The 18,412-nt window shown below is 36.4% G+C and overlaps 1 protein-coding gene across 2 annotated transcripts in view; it reads right to left on the bottom strand.

Annotated features, from left to right (window-relative positions):
* DIAPH3 (diaphanous related formin 3) overlaps window positions 1–18,412 on the bottom strand; it is a 471,599-nt gene that overhangs the window by 172,897 nt on the left and 280,290 nt on the right. For both annotated transcript variants that reach the window (XM_064493111.1, XM_064493110.1), the window contains one exon: window positions 1,278–1,402. In XM_064493111.1, the coding sequence (XP_064349181.1) occupies window positions 1,278–1,402 (125 nt within the window). The remainder of the gene's footprint in view (window positions 1–1,277; window positions 1,403–18,412) is intronic.

The following is an 18,412-nucleotide window of genomic DNA, read 5'->3' as shown; positions in this document are numbered from 1 at the left end:
TTAGTTTTAAAAAACCAACCTTTTCAAATGTAGTGATAAAGGCATTCTGCTTAATAAAAAAAGAAAATGGGTAGGTAGGAAAGATATGGAAGGAAACAAACATATTAGCCTGAATTGATTGTTGCTGGAGTGCATTTTTATGCTATTTCCCAAAAGAGACAGTGAAGAAAGCTAAAATTGAACTAATTCACAATTAAACTGAAAGCATACAGTACAATAAAACCTATGACAAGACAAATAATAATTTTGTGATTTGCCAAATAATAATTTTGTGATTTGCTGAATCTCGGGGGAGAAGAGATAGAAAGAGGAAAAGTAGTTATTTTATTTCAGGTATCTCTGTTTTAAAATAAAATACTAGGATTGTTTACTTATAAGAGCTTGTTTAGAAGTGGGTTATCCTTTCATATAGAATTCTGAAGTCCATGTGGGTTTTTAATAATGCATAGTAGTAATATTTAATTATAACACAAATGATATCAGTCTCTAATTTCACAGAATGGTTTGGAAAGCAACTCAACATTAGTTTCTGGAAATTAAAAAAAGTTTATTGCTTCAATTACTCATTAGAGATTAAGTGACAAAATTAGTGAAACCAAAGATAACTGAATTCAAAGGAACCTTAAACTAAGCAGCACCAATCTTGATGCTATTAGTTTTTATGTATATATGTATATGTACACACACACACACACGCACACACACACTCTCTTGTCATTTTTATTTTGGGTCTGGAAAATACTTACCCAAGTAGTGATTGTGAAAAATTCAGTTTTGATTTTGAAACCCTGTAGTATTTCTAAAGGAAATTTTAGTTTCTCAAGCATGGTTAATTTTTAATATGTATCAATTCTTGAAATTAAGGTGACTAGTCACATCAGTTTATAAAGTCTTTATCTGCTACTTAAAATATTTCAAAAATATCTAAATCACAACATGACATGAGATTTAAACTTCCTCAAATTGAGTTTTTTCAGCCTTTCGATTTACCATGAACAATCAGAAGGAAACAGGGTATATGGAAGGAAAAAGATGAGAGAACACATTATTCATATTGACAAAAAGGAAAAAAGGATTGAAATCAATAGAATATACTTCTGCATTATTCATGATAAGTAAAACCCTTGATAAATTTCCTTGCAAGAAGGCAAAGGTTAAACTTTCTGTAATTTGGCATTATAGAATGATCTCCGGTTATGCAAGTATACTTAAAACATTAAGTAAATTGTACTCCTAACTGACTAGTGACTTCAAGTTATTTAGATATCAAAGGATATAGACATCTTTGTCACAAACTTATCATGCAAGTCCTCAGGAGGGGGAAAGATCGTCAAATCTCTCTCAAGCTGTTGAAGCTGCCTTCCCATCTGCTTCAAATTCTTTTCCAGCGTTTCTACAGAAACTAAAACAGAGAATATTATATGCCTTTAAAGGGCAAAATTATAATATAAACAAGTAAAACCCTCTAGAAACAAAACATTTGTGAAAAACCTTACAATAATAATGAAAATCTACAATAATGAAGACAAGGTAAATTTCATTAAAAATTTAAAAACCTTTCAATTTTTAAATCCGGAAGTGAAGAAAATTTAGTAAGAGTCTATAACACAAATGAAATTTAGGAGAAGCTCACATAAACAAACCACATTAAAGAAATATATTTTGTTTACAATCAGAGTCCTTGACCTCTACAAACATTACAAAATAATCAGTCTATTCAAAAAACAAAGAAGGCAAAGAAACACTATGTTTTTCAAATTAAACCCATTTCAATATAATTTTAGCATTTTTCAAAACCATGATCTTTTGAAATCAAGGGAACAATGAACACATGGAAAAGATAGGAAAGGGTGACTACTTGTCCGAACTCTTCCATGACAGGAATGGAAAGGTATCAGAGGCTGTTTGAGTAACACGTGGAACAAATGTCAAACTTTCTTTATTGGTACTCTGAAGACAATCTGTGTTTATTAACTAATAAAGAGTTTCCATCCTTGACTTAAAGTTGCTCTCACAGTGCACATGAAGGAAAAAATCGTACAGCAGAGCACAAAGGCACCACCAGAATGTTCTGGCCACCGACCAGGACAGACATGAAGAATCACCGCTTAAAATCTTTGCATAGTCAACTTTAATTTTGTTGTTGTTGTTGTTGGGGTGGGGGAAGGTAATTAGGAATATTTATTTATTTATTTATTTTTTAAGTGGCAGTGCTGGGAGATGAACCCAGGACCTCGTGCATGCTAAGCATGCATTCTACTACTGAGCTACATCCTCCCTCCTAGTCAACTTTAGATGACATCAGGAATAAGAATTAACAATACATAAAGAAGGCACAGTGGCCAAAACCAACTTTTGGATATTTGCTTTAGCTTCAGATGAATTTTAGTCAAAAAAAAATTCTTTGGCTTCCTATTAATGTGAATTATACAAAACGATGTTTAAAAATACACATAATAATTCTACATACTCTACCATTTGGGGACTTCAAATTAATCCAGAGAAATGGGTGCAAGCCATTTCTTTCCCCTATAAGGACAAGAATATCCTTGGAAGTAACCTACATGCCCCACAAAATGGGACTGATTTGAAAAAAAATATGAAACAAAAATTATGGCTACATCCTAGGTTCAGCAGAATGGAATAAAAGGGAGGCATGAAAAATAACTTTGTACACGAACATGGAGTTTCTTCCTTTGTTTTTTAAACTGGTTGTACACAAAATAACATTCACTATTCTAAAATGTTAATACCTGTTAATAAAACCTTAACATATTACATTGTAAATGCAATTAGCAAGCTAATTCTCAGACACAATATTGAACAAGTCCAATGATGGAACTCTTCAGAGAGCCACATGTATTAGTTTTTTGTACATCTTGCAATAACCTTCAATGAAAAAGAATATGAAAATGAATATATGTATATATATGCATGACTGGGACCTTATGCTGCACACCAGAAATTGACACACTGTAACTGACTATACTTCAACAATAACAAAAATGTTGTTTGTCCCAGAGTGATGATGCTACTTTATCCTTTGGCTCCCACAGTAGTGAAGCCATTCTGAAGTTATACTGGTGCATATTTTCTCCATAGTTTTTTGCTACTCATGTTTCCCCTTCCTGTGATCCTTAAATTTGAGACAGTAATTCAGATAATAGAGTACATAAATATTTCTATTATGATAGCCTTTAGCGAGTTAATGAATTAAATCTATAACTCCCGTGCCCAGGATCTTGCTGTGCACTGCTCATGGGGGTAACCATGCATACTTCCTACGCTATGCTCTTTCATTTTCTGTCTGTCAGTGATTCACAACCAAGGCATCTATTTAATTAGGCCTCTGGGTTTCATTCACTCTTCTCATTTCCAAATGGTTTTCGCTTCTTTCAGAGTTATCCATCTGCATTACAAAATGGGACTGCTTTTGCTCCCCTGGTCTATCTGACCTCTCTTCTAATGTCTCATTAGCATTTCCTCTGTCTTTTCTCAAGAAATCTTACAGGTAGTTCAATTACTTTTCTACTTCCTTAAACTCTGAAACTTTTCATTAAGTAAAGCCTCAAAAACACATAAAATCATTGTATTAAGTAAATATGTGCTTAGAAAAGTTTATAAGCCATACAATCACTTTATAATACATTAAGCTCAAATTAGTAGTATAATATAGGAGTAGTAGTTGTAATGGTACTGGTCATTATAATAATAATAGCATTATTTTTACTTAATGTTTATGTATGTCAGGTACTATCTTAAGAGTACTCCATTAACTTTTTTAAATTCTCACAAGAACATAATGAAATAGGTATTGTCATTAACCCTGTTTCACAGATGACAAAACTAGAATTGAGAGGGTGAAGAAAAAGTTTAAACAATCAAAAAGTAGTGAGGTCAGAATTTGAACTTGGGCAGTTTAATTCCAGACTTTATTTTCAACCATTTAGGTATACAGAAATTATTAACTGCAGAAATTATCATTTTGTTTTTACAACCCCTACCTACCTGTCAGTAACAACATTTAAGTACATAATTTTCACATAATGACTGCTTTTTTTGTGTACATTCTTGCCCAGTGCAAATCACAAGTAATCCACATATGGCTAAACCCAGGGAAACACATTTACACATTTTGGATGGGCAGATGGATGGATGGATGGATGGAAGACAAATATACTATATTTTTAATTAGCATTTAAATATAGTGTGTTAAGGCACAACTGAACAAAATCACATACTCAAATCATTATAATTAAGTCTGCTAATCTAATTTTATTATACACACATATAAAATTTGGGAAATTCCTAAGGAAAAGATAAAAGTTTGAGGAACCCCCACGTAACAAAAAGTACAAGGCAAATATTGGAAAGGAACACAGTTGGAATATTCGTTTTCTTTTTTTTTTTTTCCTGACACCTAATACATCACTGTAATACCTACCAATTCTCCAGCACCAACTGAATGTCTCCCAATTCACTTCATGTCTGACACCTACTGCTTGGAATTAGCACAGACCCCACAGGTTTAAAGACTCAGTCCCACAAGAGTGCCCTCACTTCAGAGGACAGTCACAAGTCCCAGGGATCACCCATACTTCTAACCAACTATAAGTTCAGGTGTTCTTATGCCTTCCCCATCTCCCCATTTAATTTCTGTAATTTGCCAGGATGACTCAGAACTCAGGAAATTAATATACTTGCTGTTATAGTTTTTTTATTATAAAGGATATAACTCAGGAATAGCCAAATGGAAGACACGCATAGGACCAGGAATTGGGAGGGGGAGTTAGCGCAGAGCTTCCAAGCCCTCTCCAGGGACACCACCCTTCCAGCACATCCATGTGTTCACTACAATAGAAGCTCCCTTAGCCTCGTTGTTTCGCTGTTTCGGAGTCTCATCAAAGCTTCACAACACAGGTGTGAATGATTACATTGCTGGCTGCTGGTGACTGAACTGGAGGTCAGAGGGTGGGCTGGAAGTTTTAACCCTCTAATCACAAGGCTGGTACCTCTGTCAACCAGTCGCCCCATCCTGTAGTTCCCCAGGCTGGCCATCCCCCCATCTGGACTGAGTCATCTTATTAGCACACAAAATACACTATTAACATTTAAGAATGATTTTAGGAACCAGGAAAAAGACCAAATACGCATGTTTTACCCTACCACATGGACACAGAAGGCATGTCTGGTCAGAAGGCAGAACCCCAGTACCTGTGAGGAGGTGTAAGAGGAGTACTTTTGACTTAGGAGCTGTAATCCTCAGAGCTGCCTAACAGCCTGGGCTGCCCTTAGGGGAGGCCAATGCTTGTAACTAATTGAACGGGAGCCATCCCAGGGAGTGAGTGCTTCTTGGTGGGATGAGAGAAGGGCTTCGGGTTGAGATGGAAAGACTTACTAAGTGATCCTTTGAGCCTTTTCCAACTCACTGGTAGCCAGTGGGTCAGGGACTACATTCTATCACTGATTGGAAGCAACTTCTCACTGCCTCAATTTCCACATAAGTGAAATAGGAAGACTCTCTCCTCCATTTTGACCTCCCAGATATTCCATAAAAGAACAAATGCTATAATATAGGATGAAGATTAAAAATATATATATATATATATTATGAGATCTTATTCTTATTCTTAGAATTCAAAAAAAAAAAAATGAAGACCTTAAAACTGAAGTAAGTATTATTAAAATAAAGGAAATGAAAAAAAATCATCACCTTCACCATCAGCATGCCAGGAACAGTGTTGTGGAAGTCAGGCTAAAAAGAAAAGGTACAAATTTCAAGAGCAAAGTGTTTGGGATGTTAGGCAGGTCTGGGGCATATTCAAACATTTAAGGCTGACATCTTACAGAATAAGAAGGCTGTCTTAAAAGATGGTTTTGTCATTCAACAAGCAGTGTTGAACTATTATAGAAATATGAGTGATCCCTTTCCCCAGATTTTCTGAAGAAAATGCAATGTATAAAATACCAATTTATTTTTTGTAAAAATGGTTCTGTGGGCACTCTACAGATGGAAATCCCAGTAAGCCATTACTTAAGCTTCATCAGCTCTATATGATTACATTATTTGTACATTACAGTTAAGAAGATTTAAGTGTAATTGACCAACTTATCACTGCTGGTTTTCAAATAAAGACCAAAGCACTAGAAGAGAGAAAGTGGAAGGGAGAAATGTGTGTGCAAGTTCTAGGCAAATAAAATATAATCCAATGTTTGGGGCAATCTGATGGGTAAAACTGAAGAGCATTTAAGAATTTCCTTGGTGTTTTTCTTTTTCAGCAATTATATTTAAAAAGATAGTACACTTATACATCTTCAAACAATTTTAGCCACATTTTTCTCATATGTCAAGTTCTTTGAGGTCAGTGACTGTAATTTTTTTATATTAGAAATCCCAACTAGAGCAGAGAATTTTCAATTGTACACCCTCAAAGAAGTGTTAATACTGGTATCTCTGTATGTGACCTGTGTATAAATTTTATCTTTCAACTTTGTCACATTTCTTGATCAAGAAATTAATTGTATTTTTAAATTCCTTTTCATAATTTAGAAGTAACAAAACACAGCCATCTTCAGAGTTGACTAGATTTTTTTTAAGGCAGTTTCAACTTTTGCATTTTACTCAGTTAATATTCAGTCAGACAGGACATACCTGGATCACCTCAAATGCTATGTGCCTCTGCCCTCCGTCAACTGTCCACCTGTAATCTCACAGCAGTGGGAAGCAAAACCATAAATCCTGTTTCCCACTCTAGAAACCTGCTAGTCTTGACCCTTCCCTTCCTGAATTCTCAGATCCAAAGGATTGTGACATCCCTCGCATTTTACTTGACAAATAGGACCGAAGCCTTGCTAGGCTGAACACTATTCAAGATATCTGGGACACTTACCTCTTCTCTGACCTCTGGTCTCCTACGGTTTCTCTCAGTGCCTTCTCCATACAGTACATGGGGGTTTCCAGAAAAACATTAATTTAAATATGTCCCTTCCTTGCTTAAAACCAGACGGTAACCTGAGTTCCACCCTCAACTTGGTGTGGTTCTATTTCATATTCACACTTTACTCCCAAGTCAAAGTCCTGCTTACGGTTTCCTTCCCTCCACCCCTTTCACCGATTCCGTACCTGATGTTGGAAATAACACAACTATTTGCCTTGCCCATTCCACCCAAGTCACTCCTATTCACACTGTACAATTAGAGTCCAAAACTCCAGTCAGGCTCCTGATGAGGTCCCAACCATCTTCCCTGGTAATTACCTCTGTCTTTGCAATTACTACACTCTATTACTTCTGTCTTTTTATGTGTCTTCCTCTCCCAATTGACTGGGAATTTCAAAGGGAAGACAACCGTATTTTATTCATCTTTTTTCCTTCAGTTAGATAACATAGTGCAGAAACTCAAATGTTTGTTGAAGGAATGGATTTTAGATTTAACTTTTACCTCGAGATAAAAGCATTAAAAATGAAATGGGAAAAATACAACGGATTAAATATCTAAAACCTTGCAATCCCAGATACAGACTTTTCTCCAGGTGCCTAGTCATTATGATAATTATACACTAGAGGTGCTAGAGAAGCTTTGCACAAAAGTTAAAATCACAACTATAAATATTTAGGTTTACAGAAACCATGAAAATAGGCTTTCTGTAATACCATGGCCTCTATGACTTACCATGTAAAGATTTCAAGTGAAAAAGAAGAGATTACATATATTTAAGAAATATTTTCAATTAAGTAATAATCATCTATGAATATCTCCTGTAGGTGTTGGTCATTATTTCATAACAAACTTACTAAGAAATGTCACATTCATTCTTATGTACCAATGATATATTACAGGGAAATTGATTTCTTTAAAAAACTCTTAAACAACAACTTATCATCAGAAAACAATGTAAACATTCAAGCTAACCTTCCTACGCTCCTAGACACAATTGTTTTGTGAGAAAAACTAGGGACTATAGCATTTCAGGCTCTTGACATAGTAATTTTTCCTAGATGATTGTAATAATAAAGGTATTTAACAAAACTGTAAGAATATTTCACAACTGAAAGGTAAAAATAATGAACTGGGTGGACAAGATGGACAAAAATTTCAATAGCATTTTGAAGAATCCTTAATGTTAAGTAGACCTAGAACAAAACCTAAGTTCTAGAATATCATTATATAACCCATTATGTTGACGAAAAAGTATAAAACTGAAATAAGATGGTAAAAAAAGCACAAACTCAAAACAGATTGCAGTTTGGCTCAAAACAAAGGTATAAATTGAAAGAAGGAATGCTTAGTGACTGGCCAGTCAGCCTCAGCTTGCCTTCTTCTGCTCAGCTATTCCTTCTGCCTCTTGTTCTGACTCTTGATGGGACCCCATATAATAATACATTATAGTTTGCAGTCCCTAACTAATTTACTCTGCTACAGATGATCCCTGACTTATGTTCCACCTAAGGATTTTCCAACTTAACCACGGTGGGGAAAGCTATAGTCATTCAATAGAAACCGGACTTTGGACTTTGAATTTTGATCTTTCCCCGGCCTAGCGGTATGTGGTACACACTCTCTGGTGATGCTGGGCAGGGCAGTGAGCCGCAGCTCCCAGCTAGTCACACGATCACCATGCGGGTGAATAACGGATACACTTAACAACCATTATGCACCCAAAGAACCATTCTGTTTTTCACTTTCAGCGCAGTATTCAATAAGTTACATGAGCTTTTCAACACTTTATTATAAATTAGACTTTGTGTTGGATGATTTAGTCCACTGGGGGTTAATGTAATGTTCTAAATGTGGGTAAATTAGACCAGACTAAGCTATGATGTTCAGGAAGTTAGGTATATTCAACGCATTTTCAATATATGGTATTTTCAATTTGCAATGGGTTTATCTGGATGTAGCATCAGCGTAAGTGGAGGAAGACCTGTACATGCAATGAGGGTTTTGCTGTTGTTACTATAAAGAGGGCCTTAAAAGCATAACAAGCTTTTTAGAAAAGAGAATAGTATCAGTGGGAGAAGCTTATCTAACAGAAAATCATGTTTACCTATAAGAATTTGGAACTTCCTTTCTACAAATAAGATGTTCAAGAACATGGTAAATATTAAACAAAAGAGGCCCATAATAGAGATACTTCTAGCAATATTCAAAATGGTCCCTCAGGATAATGATTTCGTGTGCAAGTGTCGGGGGGAGGTGTCACTGCTTTCAATGTGTCCCACCGTGAATAGTAAGGACAGACTGACTGACTTGCAAATTAGGAGTTTTCATGTGTGGTTATTGGAGACCACGCATCTAGCAAGTCCTGGGCTGCCTATCTCTGAACTTGAAAAATTACAAATTTTTGTCCTGCTCATATCTTTTCCCTGAACTCCAACTGCCTGCTGAATCTTTACTTGACGTTTAATAGGCATCTTAAACTTACATTTTCAAATTGGAACTCATCTCCCTCCTGGAATCTGCTCCGACATCTCAGTACATGATTGGTGGCATGACTATGTTCTTTCTCTTGTATCCCAGACACCTAATCACAGAATAAGTCCTGTTGGTTCTACCTTCAAGCAGACGCATTACCTAAGTCCTTCTCACGTCCCTTGCTACCTTCTCCTGGTCCCAGCCAACATTCTGTCTCTCCCAGATTATTATCACAGCATCCAAGTGGTTTCACTGCTTCTGCCGTTGGTCCTATACATTTCCCCCACAACACAGCAGCCAAAGCAATCTTCTGAAAATGCAAGTCAGATATCACTCTTCTGCTCAAAAGCCTTCCAATAACTTCCCATCTCAGAGCAAAGTCAAAATCCTTACAATAGCTAACAATGTAGAATCTGTTACCTCTCTGACCGCATCTCTACTATGCAGCCCGCCCCAACCCCCGCCACCCAGTCTCATGCCTACATCTAGGGCTTCTGCACCTGCTCTTCCCTCTGCCTGGAGGGCTTCTCTCACGTGTCTCGTCTTGCCTCCTCACACATTGGTCAGGTTTTCACGCAAAGGCCACCTTCTCTTCTCTGTGGAGCCTTCCCTGACCTCTTAACCTAACATTCCAAAAAGACAAACAAACAAAAAATTCAGACAAAACACCCTGGCTTAGAATCCCAGAGCTAACCACCTGACATGATCTACATTGACTTCTTTCTTTGGTTTATCTTCTGTATCCACCACCCAAAATGTAAACTTCAAGAGAGCAGAAACTTCTTCTTATGTTCAATTCCTCTATCCTGTACCTCAAATGGTGCTCAAGACACAAAAGACATTCGAAAACAACTCATGAAATAATGAATAAATGGATCTTATATAAGTCATTGTTATTTTTCTCTGCCACTTAAAGTTAGTCTAACCCTTATTAATTCAAGTGCCTAGGACAAGTGTCTGCTTTGCAGACAGAGCTTAATAATCTTTGTGGAAAGGGTTCTTACAAGGTCAAAACATATCAAAAACTATAAATGAATACTAGTTCTTTTTTCCATAAAATATGTAGTTTGACAGACAGCTGCTGAAAAGCTGTCATCATGCTGACAGACATATTTACATGACACAAGGGGCTCCTGACTGATCAATTTTAAATCTATACTTCTGAGGGGAGAGGGGAAGATTATCCAAAAAGACATTTTCTTCAGGTTTTCCTATAAAGGTGAGTAAACATCTTTTTAGATGTTTCTATCACTTCTATTATTTATCGTCAGTGTTGGTTCGTATTTCCACGTCACATTCCTTAATAATTCTGGGCTGGTAAATTTGATTTTGCCTACCAAGCAAACACCTCTAGAAAATAAAATAACTGTCAGTTGTTGACGAGTTGCTGGAGACTAGTTGTTTTCAAAGGTTGTTTAGTAGTAGAAACCCTTTTTCAAAAGAAATCTTGTATCAAAGCTCAAAATATGAAATAGAAAATAAAAATAGAGTGTCTTAGGCTGAAGCACAGAAGGGTAAATGGAATCCATTTTCCAAACTCCATTCCCCAGTCTCCTAAGTCCAATTGGTGAAAAGGCACTGAGCTGTACATTTACGATTTGTGCCACTTCCAATATGCACAGTGTTCTCTAATTTTCAGACAAGTGCAAAAGTTTTTCAGTAACCTAAATCTACAGAATCCTTGGTCCTGTAGTCTAAAGCTTGCATAAGTTTCAGGCAAGACGACTTTTATTCTATTCAACCAACCAAAACAACTCTTGAGAATCTATATTAAAATTCTATAACAATGTATTATTCAGAGATCCATGTTTACCTGTGTCACTAATGATAGCATAGGCAGATGTGTGGGAACAAGAACTAAGCACTGAAATATAACATCAACAAGAACTACAACAAATGTGAGAATATTCACATAGTGCTTACTAGGGGCTATACAAGCTTTATATTTACACATGTAAAACTATTTATTCCTCACAACAAACCTCTAAATTAAATACTATTATCCTCATTTTATACATAAGAAAGCTGAGTCTTAGGATAAGAAACTCATTCAAGGTTACACCTCTAGTAATGGGCACAGTTGGGGTTTGAACCCCAGTTGACTAGTTTCAGAGTCTATGGTTGTAGTAACATCCTCTCCCGTAATATAATGCCTTTAGAATCTAGATCACATTTTTATTTTACCCACAGAATCACTTATTGAAATTACTGTAATTGTCACTGCCTGTCAATGAAAATTCCTTAAATTCAGAGGCATATTATGAATTTCAATTTTAACTATTATTTGCATACAATGATAGAAGAAAAAGGTATTTCACAGGGTCATCAACAATAACCCTTAAACACCAAAACATTTCACAACATAAAGTAAATGCTTTCCATATATATACCTATCAGTGCAGTTGCCCTTAACCGTCTCATAAAGATGAATGAATCCGTCAGAGATGACGGTGCTGCCTCCATGCAGTTATGCAAGTGATGACAAGGATGACCGTAGTGGGTTGAACAGTGTCCTCCCAAATTCCATGTCCACCCAGAACATCAGAATGTGACTTCTTTTGAAACAGGATCTTTGCAGAGAGAATTAGTCAAGGTTCTTGAGATGAAATCACCCTGGATTTAGAGTGGGACCTAAATCAAATAACGGTTGTCCTTATAAGGAGAGGTGAGGATACAGACACCAAGGAAAGCAGTATGAAAACGGAGGCAGAGGAACACCAAGGATTGCTGGCAGCCACTAGCAGCTAAGAGGAAGGCATTGGATGGTTCCTGCCGAGAGGCTCCAGAAGGAATCCATCCTACCAGCACCTTGATCTCAGATTTCTGAATTTCTAAACAGTTACAGAATGCATTTACGTTGTTCAGAGCAAACTGGTATGTGGTGACAGGTTATGGCAGCCCTAGGAAACAATACAACTACTAACTTAAGATCCTGTAAGCTGCATAAACACAGTCGCATTTTAGGAAGCAGTGGCAGCTCCACCTTCAGCATCTGAGCACCTCCATGACCGTTCACCCGGTTGGTTCATGTCAACCTTGTGAACAGTGAGGTTCTGCAGACAGCTGTAACTGTGTTTGCTCCATCCACCGCTTAGGCTTCTTGCAGCATACAGATTTGTCATGTTAAGCCATCCTTCAGAATGCCCTCATTCTGAAATTGCCCTCATTCTGAAATTTTCTTTCATCTACCAGTTTGTAATTTCCCACTTCATGTTGCAGACCTGAAGGGCAGTAAATACTGCTTCTCAGCCAGTGGTCTAACAGAGCTCCAAGACCTTGGCGTCACTGTTGAGCCTGCCCTGTTACTTGATGTCAGAGATGGCTCACAGGTGACACTGATGGAACTGTTCGAATAGCTATTTCAACTCTGTGGCTGGCCAAAAAATCTGCAAACACTGTAAACTGTTCGTTTCTCGAAAAGATTAATGCTGTACTGATGCCACTCGCAGTCTGCTAACCTCCAAAAAGATATAGAGGTCTTCCTGACGTGGTTTTCTTCTTCATCGTCATCCATCAGCCCAAGCAGCAGCCAATTCAGGAAATGCTCTTAGCTCAGTATCTCAAAAAGCAATCTTTAGCTGCAAGTAGTTCCTCCATGCCTAGTGTTCCTCAATGTCAGTCTACAGAATCCTTAATCCTTCTGGGGATTTTGGCCATGTTTTTCCTATATGCTATTCTACTGCCTTTCAAAATTGTTTATATTTGTACCATAAAACAGTGCAATACAATGTCACAGATGCAAGTCTCCAATTTAAACTTCTGATGCCAACTCTACATAGATCCTTGGAAATAAGGGGCAGGATTTACATAAAATGTGGTTTATCAAACAACTTGGACCTTGTGGCTCTTTACCAGTATGCTGCCCTCCCAGTGCACCTTAAATATTTTTCTTAAATCCTGTAATTACCATGTGAATGGCCCAGTTATATTTCTTCATACCTTTTTACGTAAATAGTGTGAATTTGCTGAATGTAAAGTTTTACATATACAGCCTTTTATTAAGTATATGAAAATCTACATGTGAATTGCATTTTTTAAATAAATTCATTTTTATTGTATTTGGCTTGTAGTAATATTAAAATTGTTTTACAGTTCCTCAGTATACTTATTAGATGGCTACAGATCGTCAAAATAGATCACTGCGACCTAACTACACAGGAATTTTAGACTAGCTTTCCAGATGTAGCTTCTCGCTCTCCATCTATATGTAGATCAGTGCTTCTCAAGTAGGAGACATCAAATATTTCCCCTGCTTCCACAGGCTAACTGGAGAAAGAAGGTACCACCATCTATCTGTTCATACCTGAAGTCTTTTCTGGAGAAGTGTCAACAGATAATTTAGAGTGTTACTAGTCTTATCAGCTACCTGCTTATTGGAAAATTACAACTATTATAGTAGCAAAATAGGGAGAAACGGTAAAGAAATTAAGGAAGGCACATAGTGAGTAAAAGAAATGACAAAAAAAACCTTAGCGCACTTAGTGCTGTGTAAATGAATGTATTCTAAAATAAAATCCAGGAGATGCCATCACTCTAACCCTAAAAATTAAATTTGAATGCTCATGAATATATTTATTTAGAATGCCCCGATATTCCCTTACACATGTACTAATTAGTCAGTCATGTCTATTCAAAGAAGGAATTGAGGCATACTTGTAATTATTTAAAATAACGTGGTAATTCATGGTTTGTACAAGAACCTTTGGTATTACTAAACTGATCACTAGTGAATGTCCAACACAGCAGGTCTACGACTGTTTCTTCAAATTATCTGATAAAGTAAAAAATCATTCAGTATAGGTCACTCTATTCTAAAGCCAAAAAACTAAGCAAGAAAAATGTCTTAAGGGATTATATTAGTTTGCTAGGGCTGCCGTCACAAAATGTCACAGATCGGGCAGCTTAGAAGTTATTTTGCACAGTTCTAGAGTCAAGACCAAAATGCTGACAAGTCTGGCTTCCTCTGAAGCCTCTCCCCTTGGCTTGCAGATTGCCACCTTCCTGTTCTGTTCCCACGTGGCTGGTCTTCTATGTATGTGCACCCCTGACGTCTCTCTGTGTGTCCAAATTTCCTCTATAAGGATGAAGGTCAAATTATATTAGAGCCAACCTTATGGACCCCAGCTTAACTTAATCACCAAATGAAAGTTCCCATCTCTGTATACAGTCACATTCTGAGGTAAGGAGTTAAAGCTTCAATGTCTGAAGGACTTCAATATATGGGGACAGAATTCAGCGCATAAAAGATTTTATCATTGTGCTCTTTGTTGACAATTCAATTAAAGTAATATATTGCCTGGTTGTCTTAACTAAATTATCTTATTATAAATGCCCCTACTATCAACAATGTATCCTGCCAAATTATTTCATTGTTATTGGCAGAAATGTATACTAATGTGTACTTTCATAAAACTCCAATATTTTACAACTGATTTGAAAGACCAAAAGAATTATTTATCTAGCAAAATTACGAGGCCTCAGCTTTAGTCTCCGTGACATAATGGTTCCAACTAACACAATGTTAGTTGTGTTAATTCTGTTGCACAATAAATATTTTTATGTATTTATAATACACACTTAAAAATATAAAATGCAACTGACTTAATAACTAACACTGAATATCCAAAATACATGTCAAACTTGCTAATAAATTTTAATTGCCATTTTTGGAAGTCTATAGCTTAAGCAGGTTAATGGAAGCTTTTGAAAATGCTTTCTGCTTGTTATAGTAGATGAATTTGAAATTTTCAAACACTGTGCGTTTCCAGGTGGCAGCCACCTGGAAATTAGCTGTTCTAAGTGCTCACAGTAGGCGAATAAAAGAGAAACCTTTTGTATTTAGTAAGGCATTTATCATAAAATGTTGGAAAGTTACGAGGAACTGGAACCCAGGAGATATACCTGAGTAGACAAACACTTGGGTCAGACCAGGGAACTACTAGCTAAAAGCAAGCAAATAGTCTTAAAAGCAGAGAGGTCTATAAAATGGAGCAAACAAAATCAAATATAAAACATCAAAGAATGCTCCTGAAAGCTAAAAATGTGGAAATGAGAAAAGTGAAAAAAGTTAAGAATGGGCAGTCATCAAATCCACTCTTGATAATACCCTGAATACTACCCTCTCTCCAGAAGCTAGTTCCATTCCCAGTATTTCCAGGAACAGACTCTCATCTAGAGAGGTAGTTCTTAAACAGTGGTCAAAGGTCTTCTGGAAAAGCCCAGAATTTATCCTTAAAGAAAGCTTCAAATACACAGAAACTTAGGTGAGGTTCCCAGCAAGCATCAGGAAAAAGCAGCAAAGGGAAGGTGACATTCACTTTAAGTTACCTGACAAAGGAGAGAACCAGGCAACATTTAGGGCCACAGCTGCCACTTCCCATAGAATCTACCACACAGCTCTCGGCTGAGGTGCTGAAGGCTATAAAGAGACAGGAAAAACGAGAAAAAGGAAATCAGAAGAAAGTGGGACAAAGAGGGTTTTCTCAAGTAAATAAAATTTGGGGAGGAGACAGTAAAGGAGCAGGAATCAAGAGCCGCGCTTTATGGCCTGCGGGATCTACACACCACGAAGTAGCCGGAGATGGCAAGTAAGCTGGACATACAAGTGTGCAGTCTGGGTACAAATTTCCAAGTTATTAATGTGACGATGGTACTTAAGCCCTTGAGGAGGAAAGAGATCACCTCAGGAGGAGCTACAGGGAGGGAAAAAAAGAGAAGGACTCAGTATTAGGCTAAAAACAATGGCAATAGTTAAAGAGGCTGCACAGAAGAGGAGGAGGAAGCAAAGTGTATTGAGAGTAAGAGGGGGAGCCAGCTGGGACGGAAGCCAGATATGAGTGAGGAGCCTGGGCTGCACAACCACATGGAAACCACACCTTGGACCAGCAGCAAGACAAGAGCACAATTTCTGACACAGTAAATCACAACACATGCTCGTTAAATGAATGCGTGAATAAGTGAGTTACAGACTCGACTAGCGTGGTATTTCTACAGTTCAGAGATGACTACCTAGGGAAGAGTGGAATTATATGGAGGAGCTATAATTATCCTAAAAAAAGACATAGGCTGAACAATGTGATACTGTAAATTTACCTTGGAATTATTTTAATATACTCCAAAACCTCAAAGTTTGGTCCTATTTTCTATTCATTCATAAATACCATTCCTATTTAATAATGAAACACGTTATTGTGAAATAATCAATAAAACCATCAAAGGTTAGAGTTCATTAATTTCAACTGTTTAGACAAGGGAAAAATGTATTTAATCCTTAGAAGTCCATAAAGGAAAGAAATATTACAATGGTATACAGAAATACAATAATGACCCAAAATATTTTTCACTGAAATACAACAGAAAAGCTGGAAGCCATTATCTTTTAGCAAAGAAGCAGCCCTAATGAAGTAGATTCTTGAAAACTGTCATACGGGTAAGCTCATTAGTTGCAATGAAAGTTCCCCCTGCTGATCCAGGCGTACCTAATGGCCAGGATTTGTTATGTCTCAAAAACAAAGGTATTTTTAATCCATGTGATAGCTCACTGAGGAGATTTCAAATCTGGAAACTTTCAAATGATGATCTATAATATAAGAGCACTGAAATTCTCCAAAGCAAACAGACTTATTTCATCCCAAACATTATATTTATTCCTCTAAAATCTCATCCATTAATAGGGTAATATAATTATAAAAAGAAACTATGCTCAACAGTCACCCATACTGTAAAAAAAAAAAAAAATCTCCCAGTGATGGCTTTTGTACTTCAAATATGAAGCTGGCTGCTCCCTGTGAAACACATTCACGGTATCTGTTGACCCATACACATACACGTGCCTCCGATGTAACAGATGGAAACTAAAACCCCTAAAGCCTCAGAATGCCCCACAGAAACACTAAAAAAGAAAAAGCAAACAGAAGAATCTCATTATCAGGTTACAACGCTGCAAGCCCTCATAAAAGTTAAATATTTTCCGAAAGCAAAATATTTTAATATTTACACAGAATTTTATATTCAATCAAATGAATCAAAATAGGTAAGTAACATTTTGAAATTTTAAGTTATAGCAAAAACTGCTAGAAAATAAATTCTATCATAAAAAACATATCTGAAAGAGAAGTATGTTCCAGCTTACTGTTCAGCTGTAGAATTAGTACGAGGGATGGTGAAATGATCAGAAACGCAAACTGCTATTATCAGAAAATGCCTGCGTTGACGTAATTCTTGCTGAAGACCTAATGTCGATGTGAGCTGTTAACTACTCAACTATCTTTTCCCCAGAAAAAGAAAGTTTTCTATATTTCAAGGCACTTTGCAGCACTTCTTCATCTGATACTTCATCTCTAATTCTTATCAAGCTTAATGTTCATCAAGAACATCCATTTTCAATTCTTTTTCATTCCATTTACTCAAATTTTATTCCAAAATTTCAGAAATCCCATTTTAAGAAAGTTGTCTTCATTGAATTAATCAACTAATCACTTAAAAGCTATTCTGAGTATCAGTTAATTATTTTAATGATTTTTCCTTTGTGCCCTTTTGCCCAAAAAGTGTCAAAGAATATCACATCAATCACATGCCTGTCTACAAAAAAAAAAAAAAAAAAAAAAAAAAAAGTGCTACAATCCCCACTTTATTGAAGAAACAATTTAAAGGGGGTAGGAAATGATAAAACTGATTTTTTTTTAATTTAAGAGGAAATATTCACTAGAATACAGAAAAAAATGTATTCTTTAAGCTGACGAATTTTAATTTTAGGAAGGACATAAACAGATAGCAAAAATAATGTGACATTACTAATAACCAGTGACCTGTACAAAAAGAAAACAGGTACTCACTCTACTGATCCAAATGAGAAGTCTTCCAAAATGTATATGTATACATTTGTATATATTCATACAAATGTGTATTCATAAATTAGTTGTTTGGAGGCAAGTGAAGCTTTTTTCCACAGAATTCATGTGCTATATAAATGAAACCTGGATTCTTCAGGTGGTCAAAAAAT

The sequence above is a fragment of the Camelus dromedarius genome, chromosome 13 (assembly GCF_036321535.1).
Source record: "Camelus dromedarius isolate mCamDro1 chromosome 13, mCamDro1.pat, whole genome shotgun sequence".
Classification (NCBI taxonomy): domain Eukaryota; kingdom Metazoa; phylum Chordata; class Mammalia; order Artiodactyla; family Camelidae; genus Camelus; species Camelus dromedarius.
The sequence above is the reverse complement of the archived record's forward strand: the minus strand, read 5'-3'. Positions and strand labels throughout refer to the sequence as shown.